We start from the raw sequence: 9,484 nt of genomic DNA, 5'->3' as shown, positions 1-9,484 counted from the left end.
GGGGCGGCGGCGCCGGCGCGTGTCCCTGGGGGCCGGGGCCGGGGCCGTGGCGGCCGGGCTGAGTGGCGCCGGCGGGCGGCGGGAGCGCGGGGCGGCGCGGGGCGGGGCGGGGCGGCGCGGGGGTCCCCACGCGCGCTCGGGGCGGGGCGGCGCTGACGTCAGGCGGCCCCTTAAGCAGGAGCGCGGGCGCGGCGGCGGCGGCGGCGCGGGGCGAGGCGAGGCGAGGCGAGGCGAGGCGAGGCGGCCCCGCGGAGCGCGGCGCGGCCCGGCCCGGCCCCATGCGCCGGGCCATGGAGCCATGGCGCGGCGCGCGCCGAGCGCCCGGTGCCCGCGGCTGGCGCGGCGCGTCGTGCTGGCGCTGGCGCTGTCGCTGTCCGGCACCTACCTGTGCTGCCGCCTGCTCTGCTGCGGCGCCCGCGCCCCGCCGCGCCCCGCGCCGCCGCCGCCGCCGCGCTGCCCGCCCGCGCCCGCCGCCAAGAAACTTCTGCAGGAGGCGGCGCCGCGCTGCCGCCGCCCCGCGCCCGCCGGCCCGCGGCCCGGCTCCCGGCGCCTGCCGCAGGCGCTCGTCGTGGGCGTCAAGAAGGGCGGGACGCGCGCCGTGCTCGAGTTCCTCCGCGCCCACCCGCAGGTCCGCGCCCTGGGCACCGAGCCGCACTTCTTCGACCGCCACTACCACCGCGGGCTGCGCTGGTACAGGTAGGCGCTGCTCCAGGGCCCGGGGCTTGGCCCGCGCGGCGCCGCAGCCGCCCTGGTCCCGCGTGGGGCGGGGGCACCGGGGCTGGCGCGGGCGGGGGCGCGGCTGCGCGCCCGGCCTGGAGGGGGGCATCGCCTGCGCGCTCCTGGCACCGGCGCCGCGTCCTGACACGCGGTCTCCCCGCGGCGGGCCCGGGCGCTGGGTGTCCCTGCCTGCCTGCAGGCTCAGGCAGACCCTGCCACCCCTCCCGGGCCCCGGGTCCCGTTCACGCCCGGGGCCTGGCCCAGGGGCAGGCAGCAAAGTCCCTGGAGCGCAAGGCCGGGAGCGGGAGCCTGGGCACCGGCTCCGGGAGTGGGAGGGGAAGGAAAGGATCCGGCTGGGCCCCAGTCCCAGCCAGGCCGGCCCCGCTCTGCTCGTGTCTGCTTCTGCATCGGCACCTGCCACGGGGCGGGGGGCCCAGACGGGCTGCGCCCCCTTCCCTTCGCTGCGCGGGGCAGAGGGAGGCGAGCAGGGCAGGCTGCAGGCACTGGAGGCAGCGGCGCTGCTGGCAAGGATCCGCGCGGCGCTGGAGCTGGCTTTCCACCCCCGGTTCCCTCCCCCGGGCCCCTGGGAGGAGCGCTGCCGAGGCGCAGCCTGGCCTACTTAGAGCCGTCTCGGGGCGGCCGCCGGCTCCTGCGTCGCGCTCGGCGAGGGCGGGCGGGGGGCGCCGCTGCGGAGCCCCGGCCCCGGCCCCGGCGGCAGAAGCCGGCTGTAGATCCCCGGGCGGGCGGGGGGGCACCCCGCCGACCCACCCAAGCGGCGGCACCGCAGGGACGTCCCCTGCTTCAGCTAGTCTGCAGGGTGCACCTCCGCCCCGGCCCGAGCCTAACACCGCTGCTGCCCCCCCCCAAGCCGCCCGGGCTGCGAGGTGCCTGCACCCAGCCAGCAGCCTCCTGGCACATGCTCGGCTCCCACTGCCCTGCCCTGCCCTGCCACGGGTCCCCAGCCGGCCCCTGCACTGCACTGCACTGCACTGCCCCGTTTGGAGAGGGAGCAAAGGCCCCATCTGGGCAGCTGGAGCCCTCTCCTCCCAGGGCTGAGCACGTGCCCTCCCTGCCTGCCTCCAGGGCACCCAGCACGGCCCCCACATGCAGTGCCCGGGGCCTTTGCAGGGAGGGGCTGAGACCGAGGGCAGCCATGAGCACGGCCCTCGCAGCCTTTATGCAGGGGGCTCCCAGCCCGGGGCCCGGGTGCGTGCAGACAGGGTAGGGAGCGAGGCCCTGGGGCAGCGTGGAGCCCGTTTGCCCGCTGCCCCGAGGCATGCCTGGACGCAGACCCGGTCTGCCCGGGAGCAAGGGGCGCGGGCAAGCCCCCCCCCCCCCCCCCATGCAGCCGGGCAGCTCTGCTGGGCTCTGCTCCGCAGATGGGGGTGGGACAGGCCCAGCCCCCGGCTGTGCTGATCTCCGCGCTGCCAGGGAGCTGCTTAATCCCCGCGTGCCCCGGATTCCCCTCGGCGCGGCGCGTCCGCGCAGCCACGGGCAGCTCTGGAGCGGCTGGCCCCGAAGCAGAGCCCGGCCTCTGGCCCACCGGGACGGAGCCCGTCTGCCCAGCACCTCGACCGCTCGTGGCCGCGTGCCCTGGGCTGGCTCTCGGCGGGGCCGCGCCGGTGCCTCGGGGACCCCGATGACACGACTGGGGACCCGGAGACCTGGGCCGGGGGCCGGAGCAGCACTGACGCTGTCCCCGAGCGGCCCGGGGGGCACCGGGAGGGAGCAGAGCCCCGGAGGTGGGTGGCCCCAGGCGCTGCTGGCACCTCCGCCATGAGCGGGCTCCGCCGGGACGGGGGGGGGGCCAGGCACCGAGTCCGGGGGCCAGTGCTGCCGCGCTGCTCTCGAGGGCCGTGCCAGGCCGCTCCGCAGCGCCTGCGAGCGGGGGTCCCGGCGGTGGGGGCACAGCCGCTGCCCGGAGGTCTGCGGGGTGCTGGGATGGATGCAGGATGTCGCCTGAGTGCGAGCTTCGAAATGAGCTCGGAGCAGACAATTAAGCAGCACTTCCCTGGGGTCAGGAGAGGTTTTGTTCTTGTGAACGTGCCAAGCCCTAAGTGCGGAGCCCGCAAAGGAGAAAGCACTGAATTGATTTCGCCGCGTGGCCGTGGAGCCATTAGAGAGCCCCGCCGGGCACCTCGCGCCCGCTCCCTGCCGCGCGACCCCGTGGCCCACGGCTCTGCCTCATTCACGGACCCCAGCCAGCGCCCGGGTTGGCCTGGCTGCAAACGCGGCTCGCGTGGGGGACGCCGCAGGCAGCGCCCGGGGCCGGGGCCGCACCTGGCGCGGCCGTGCCCGCCTCAGGCCGGCGGCCTGTCCTGGCGGGTGCAGGGTGCAGGTCCTGGGGCCCGCGGACCGCAATCACCGCAGTAACATGAGGCATCCAGCCAGGCCAGACCTGCCCTCCCCCCGTCTCCCGTGCGGTCACCGCTGGACAGAGGAGCCTCGCGAAGGGCAGAGAGGGGACAGCTTGTCCCGGGCAGGTCTCTTCCAGGCCCCAGGCTGGGTTGGGCCGTGCCCCGGTGGGTGAGCACCTGTCCCTCGTGGCAGGCTTGGCCCCACCCACGGACGCAAGGATGCTCTGGTCCCCGGGTGCTTCACGCTGCCCTCTGCTCCTTCAGGCCTCCAGGCAGGGGACAGAGCGAACTGCCCACGAGCCGTGCCTCGGCCCTCCCGAGACCGAGCCGTCGGCTTTCCCCGGCCGGCCGGCCGCCGAGCCTCCTCTGCCAGCCCAGACGGCCTCCGGCAGCCCGCGGCGCCTCCTGCTCCGCACTCGCCTCTCCCCCTCGCTCGCTCTTACTTGAGCCGAGGTAAATGAGACCCGGCCGGAGCAGGACGTGCCCATCGCCCTGCCCCCGCGATCGCCGGCGCCGCTCCCACGGGGATGGCGCACGACTGTGCCCAGCACGCCCATGCCCTTTCCAGCTCCCATCAACCCCCTAATCCCGCTCGTTAGCCAGAGACACAAAGCAGGAAGGTATTTTTAGCAAGGGCTGTTTCAAGGCGGCTGAAACCAAGCAGCCGGCAGCTGGGGAGTATCGATCCCTTCCAGCCCCGGACAAAGCGTGCGGCATAGACCTCCTCGTGCAGAGCCCGGGCCACCGTGCCACTCGTGTCAGCCACGCGCTGGGCCGCGACTCCCAGCCCGGCGTCGTGGGGCCGAACCCCCGCCTCTGTGACCCCCGTGTAGTGCCGGGGGTGCGTCTGGGGTCCGGCGAGCGGCCGTGCTGGGAGCAGGCTCGGCTCCCTCTCGACAGCGGCACCGCCGCGGGGCACGGCCCGAGTCCGGGCCTAACGCGCCCGTGGCAGTGGCCGGGCCGGGCAGGGCAGGGCCGGACTCCAGCGACCCCGGAGCAAGGGGATGGCGGTCGGCGAGCTGCCGCCGGGCTGTCCCCGCCTGGCCCCCAGCCCACACTGCGGCCCCGGCCGCCACGCGCTCTCGGCGCACGGGGAAGGACCGGAGCGGTACTCCTCCTGGCGAGAGAGCGCGTGATAAACCCCTCCAGACCCCCCTCTGCCGTTAGTGCGCTGCGACCCCTTCTCCTGTGCAGCAGCAAGCGTCTCTCTCCTAATCTGAGCAGCCCTCCACAGCCCCGATCACCCTCGCTGCCCTTCTTTGCACCCCCTCCGCTTCTTCCACGGCCAGCTCCGGGCACTGGGTGCCAGGCATGGATGCACGGTGGCGTTACAAAGTGGCGTCCTTAGCAGAGTCACCCGAGTTAGTGGGGGGGGGAGTGAGCCCTTCCTCATCCCACCTGCCCGCCCCCCATTTCCAGAGCAATTGGTTTTGTAGGTAAAACTTCAACCTGAAAAAATTAATATTCATTAAAGCCACGTAATAAGCTACAGCTGCTGTAATTATTCCCTAATTAAAGGCTCGTTGAAGTGATAAGTTACCGCTTTGTAAAGCTCCAGTCCTTCCACGTGCGGGAGCGGCGCGGCAGGGCCGGGGCCGAGAGCACGTGGCGGTCGGGGCCGCAGTGTGGGTGGGGGTCAGGCGGGGACAGCTCGCCGACCACCCCCCTGCTCCGGGGCCGCTGGTGTCCGGCCCCGCCCTGCCCGGGCGCGTTAGACCCGGCCCCGGCCCCGGCCCCGGCCCCGCCCGCGGCTGCCCCGACTCGGGGCATCGCCTGGGGGCGTCGGCCCTTCCCCCGCGGCGGTGCCCCCCGAGAGCGAGCCGAGCCTGCTCCCAGCACGCCGCTCGCCGGACCCCGGATGCAGACCCCCGCGGGAGGGGAGGGCAGGCCCCCACCGACCAGGCACCTCCTCAGCCCCACGGGCGCGGCCACGTCCTGCGGTGCGCTGTGGGGTGCGGGCAGGCAGGTCCCCCGTGCGGGCACTTCCCATCCTGCCCCGCTGCCCTGGGTGTGCGCGGCCAGGCACGGGATGGAGCCGGGGAAGGAGCCGGCGTCACCGGGGCTGGGAGGGAGCCGGCTGCCCCGATGAATGCGTGAAAAAGCTAAGGAACGATGCTGGACGGGTGCCGCGTCCCGCCGGGCGCCTGGTCATCCTTGGCCCTGCTCTGCTGTGAGCCTGGTCTGGGGGTGGGCCCCGCCGGGCGCCCAGCCGGTCGGAGAGGATGCCCACCCAGGCCGGTGCCGCACGAAGGATGTGAGCCTGCTCCTGGAAGAGGCGGTGCCGACTCGAAGCGCGCTGCAGCCTCTCCGGAGCATTGCGGTGATTAAAAAGGAATTGGCAGCAGTTAGTGGCCGCGCGCGTGGCTGGCGTGCAAGCCGGGGCCCCGCGTCCCCCGGCCGCCAGCACACGCGAGCGCCGGCTGAGCCCCGCGCCCGGGCCGCATCCCGTCAGCTCGCATCAGAGCCCTGCAGCGGCTGTCCCCGGGGCCCTGGCCGTGTCTCGGGGCCGGCCAAAGGTCTGCCGTGTTTCCGCCGGGGCCCGGGATTCCCCCATCAGGCTCGCGCCTCCGAGGAGAGCCCGCAAACCTGCACTCCAGGCGCCGCAGGGGTCGGTACCGACTCGGGTGCTGCCCTCCGGCGTGCCAGCGAGCCGGCCGGAGCGCGGCAGTGCTGCCACGGCTTGGGGCGCCCGCAGCGGGGAGCCCGGCTCCCGCACGCGGCCTGGCCCCGGGGGAGCGGGCGCCCGCCTGGGAGCGCCGCACGGGCCTGCGGGCGGCACGCAAGGAATGAATAGAGCGGGTCTTGGAGCAGGGCCACAGAAGCAGCGACGCCTTCGGGGCGAGGCTGCCGCTGGCGCCGGGGAAGCGAAGGGGCAGGAGCCGGGTGCCGGGCCCGGGCGGGCTCCAGTCGTGGCTGCGCCACGCGTGCTCGGTCCGGCGGTGGAGGTGCGGGCGCTCGGCTCCGTCTGGGGCTGCGTGCAACTTGCCAGGGGAGGGGCAGGAGGGTGGTTTAAGGGGCCCGTGGGTGCAGGGGCCCGGGCAGGCTGAGCGGCAGAGGTGCCGTGCCGGGAGGCAGCGTGCGCCCGGTGCTGGCACAGGCGCGAGGGGCACAAGTCTCCCGCCCGTGGGCCAGGAGCAGCTGGCTTGGCCGCGAAGCAGAGCGGGGCCACGTGGAGTTGCCCTGTGCGGGCCTGCACCGTGCACGTCTCCTGGCAGGGGGTTGCTCTGTCCCAGACCCCCCTGTGCGCAGTCTCTGCCGGCCTGGCCCAGGTGAGAGGGACATTCACCACCAGGCACCGCTGCATGGGCGCGATGCTCCTTGGGAGGACACCAGCTGCATGCTTGCACTGCCGTAGCTGGCACGCGGGCCTGGGTGCCCGGCAGACAGAGGGCCTCCCCTGGCGAACTGGGTCCAGTTTGGCCCCCCACCTTCAAGAAGGACGTGGCCGGATTGGGAGCAGCCCAGCATAGAGCGACAGGAATCCCGCGAGGCCTGGGGCGCAGGACTGGCGAGGAAAGGCTGAAAGAGCCAGGGTTATCTCATCTGGAGAGGAGCAGACCAAGGGGACTGATCAGTCTGCAAGTCCCTGCAGGGGCCGGTAGCGATGGGCTGCAGGGGACAGGAGGCCTCAGGCTGGTGAGCAGGAGGGGCTCCGAGGGCGGTCAAGCATCAGAGCGGGCACTAGAGAAGTTGCGCGATCCCCAGCCCTGGAAGCCCCTTCCAGCCGGACTTGCCTCTGCCCCGGGGCCGTCCCGTGCTGCAGGCATCTCGCAGGGCGCACGGCCCACGGACGGGGCAGCAGCTCCTGCCCGGCCTGTGACGCTCGTCCCCTTTCCTTCCCGGCTGTTTCCGCAGAGGTCTCCTGCGCCGCACGCGCTCTGCCCCCCAGGCAACCTGCAGCACTCCTTGGACCCGGACTCAGAGCTTTAATGTGGACCGATTCTGCAGCCCTGCTCCGTGCACCGGCCTCCAGGACCCAGGGGGTTCCCACGTGGCCTCTGGTGCTGTGGCGCGTGCTCCACAGGGCACGGCCTGTGCATGTTGCAGGGATCAGGGCGGCCTTCCGAGGTCACGGGTGGCGTGTGAAGGATGCACCCCCGCAGCTTGGCCAGGAGGTCCGTGCCGTCGCGGCTGGTCCGGGGGTGCCAGACGCAGCAGCTGTTGCCCTCTCGCCTGGATCCCAGCTGCACCCGGGCCCCGGGGAGAAGGGGGTGGAGGGGCGCGCTGCTCCTGGGAGATCCTGGCTGGAGGCTGCTCTCGGGCATGGCTGGCTCAGCGCCTCCGCCTCACCTGGCTGTCTCGCCACACCGGGCTGGCTAACGAGGGCTTGGCTGCACCCTCGCTGCCACGTCACGGAGCCTGTAACCGCGTCTGGCATTGGCGCCGACATGCACCGGCTCCGGGTTCACCTAGCCGTAGCCAGGGCCCGTGTCCTGGACCGTGCTGGGGACGTCTAAGTCCCAGGCGCCAGGACCCTGCCAGCTGGAGCACCCCCGGGGCCCGGCGTGACGGGCAGGGCCCGCAGAGACTTCACAGCTGAGCCAGGCAAGAAAAATAGAGCCCCAAAGTGTGACATGCTATTTGCATGCAAATAACTCTGCAAACGCACGGGTCCCAAATATCATTTTGGAGTCAACTGTAATTAAGTTTGCGATGCATTTTCCCAGCTCCCGCAGCTCGGGGATCCCACCGTTAACATGAAGACGAATGTCTGGATGACACTTCTCCCCCTTGCCTGCTTTCATCGGTGATTTATTTATCTAGCCCGGGCGGTGTTTTGTCGCCTCAGCAGTCTCTGCTCTCGGGAGCACCCAGCGCACAGAGTCCATTTCCAGAAGCACCCTCTTGTCTCGTTCCTGTAATTGATGCCGCCGTTACTTTGTGTTTTTCATAATTGATTAGAACCTGTAATTTCATTTTTTAAATACATGGACCTAATAGCTCACGTAATGGAAGTCTAACAAGCCTGAAGATGGGCCATTAATGAAACAGCAGTTTTATGATTCTCCACCGATATATTGTAATAGCGGGCCGCTTATAAAGCCATCCGGCGCTGATTTACGGCGCCAGCTTGTTTGCGATGTGGAGATCGCGGCAGCAGTGCCCGGGACTCGATTAGCATTTCCTGACAGTCATTAAACAATGGGACTCATAACCTGGATTTACGGGGCCGAAGCAAACAGTGGGAAAGGCCAATTAGGCCAAGCCCAGATACGGCACCTGTGTAGAACAGGCCTCTTAATTTATGCAAACTAATTACTTGGTTCTCTTCTAACGAGGACTGTGGCACAGGGCAGGTGGGGGGCTGCTGGGCCTGGTGACACGCGGAGCTTGGCTCTTGTGCCCAGCTACTGCGGAGGGCTGGGGGTGGCAATGCCCTTTGCCGCGCCGGCGGGCCTGCTGGCTCTCCTCTGTTTGCAAGCCCGGGCGGGGCAGGAAGGGCACAGGCCCCGGGTCCTGGCAGCACTGCCGCGTTGGTCACGGCAGCACCAGACGACATCCCAGATTGCCCAGCCCTAGGGCTCAGCACCGAGCACAAGACGTCCTGCAGAGCCGGAGCGCGTCACGCGTGGGATTACCCACCTGTGAGACACCAAGGGCGGGGGGGGGCATGCAGGGAGCCCGAGGAGCTGAGCTCACGCCAGCATTGGTGCTGCCGGCACTCACAGCGGCTGGATCCTGGCACGCACCGAGCCCAGCGACATGGGGAGCAGGGCAGCGCCCTGCCTTCCTCATCCCCATGGCTCTGAGTGGGGGGAACGGAGACACTAGGCAAGGGGCTGTCTCTGTGCCCCAGCACAGAGAGCAGTCGGCTGGGGTTATATTCCTGGCTTTGCCACTGACTGCCTGTGTAGTCCGTGGCCAAGTTCCTTCACCTCCATTGCCCCGCGCTTCCTAGAGCCCCTCTCTCTCCCTGTGGGTACCGGGGCCTGGCACAGCCTCAGGCAGGGTCACAAATGGTAGCAGGGGCTTGCGGGTGGACCAGACTGGGCTCGTCTCCACATTGCCCCAGCCGCTCTGGGCAAGCACCCCTGTGCCGGCCAGGGCCAGGGCCAGGGCAGTGAGCCCCATGCCCAGGCTCCAGCCTGGCAGGAGGGCTGGGCACTGCCTGGAGGGCACACACCGCCCGGTGCTGCCCAACAGACGGCTTCTGTTTGAAACATGGCACTGCTGGAGGCCGGCACGCAGCTCCCCTCGAGCGGCTCCCGGCGCATGCGGCTGCTGCACCGTTAAAGCTTGTACACACGGACACAGACACGGTGTGCACACACATACACACTCTACATAAAATCCTAGAAAATGAGGGTGGGAGGGAGCTCAGGGAGTCACATCTAGTCCAAGCCCCTGCTCCAAGCAGGACCAGCCCCGAGTGCATCGTCCCAGCCAAGGGCTTGTCGACCCGGATCTTC

General features: G+C 70.7%; 1 protein-coding gene across 1 annotated transcript in view; it reads left to right on the top strand.

The window, feature by feature from the left end:
- The first annotated feature begins 215 nt into the window (after positions 1–215).
- Positions 216–9,484, top strand: part of LOC149855190 (heparan sulfate glucosamine 3-O-sulfotransferase 2-like) — an 11,356-nt gene continuing 2,087 nt past the window's right edge. Inside the window, exon 1 of the mRNA XM_090024458.1 lies at positions 216–696. Within this exon, the coding sequence (XP_089880584.1) occupies positions 299–696 (398 nt within the window). The 5' untranslated portion in view covers positions 216–298. The remainder of the gene's footprint in view (positions 697–9,484) is intronic.

This window comes from Crocodylus siamensis, chromosome 12 (genome assembly GCF_052110815.1).
Source record: "Crocodylus siamensis isolate JL-2025a chromosome 12, ASM5211081v1, whole genome shotgun sequence".
NCBI lineage: Eukaryota > Metazoa > Chordata > Crocodylia > Crocodylidae > Crocodylus > Crocodylus siamensis.
Note: the sequence above shows the minus strand (reverse complement) of the source record. Positions and strands in the feature narration are given on the sequence as shown.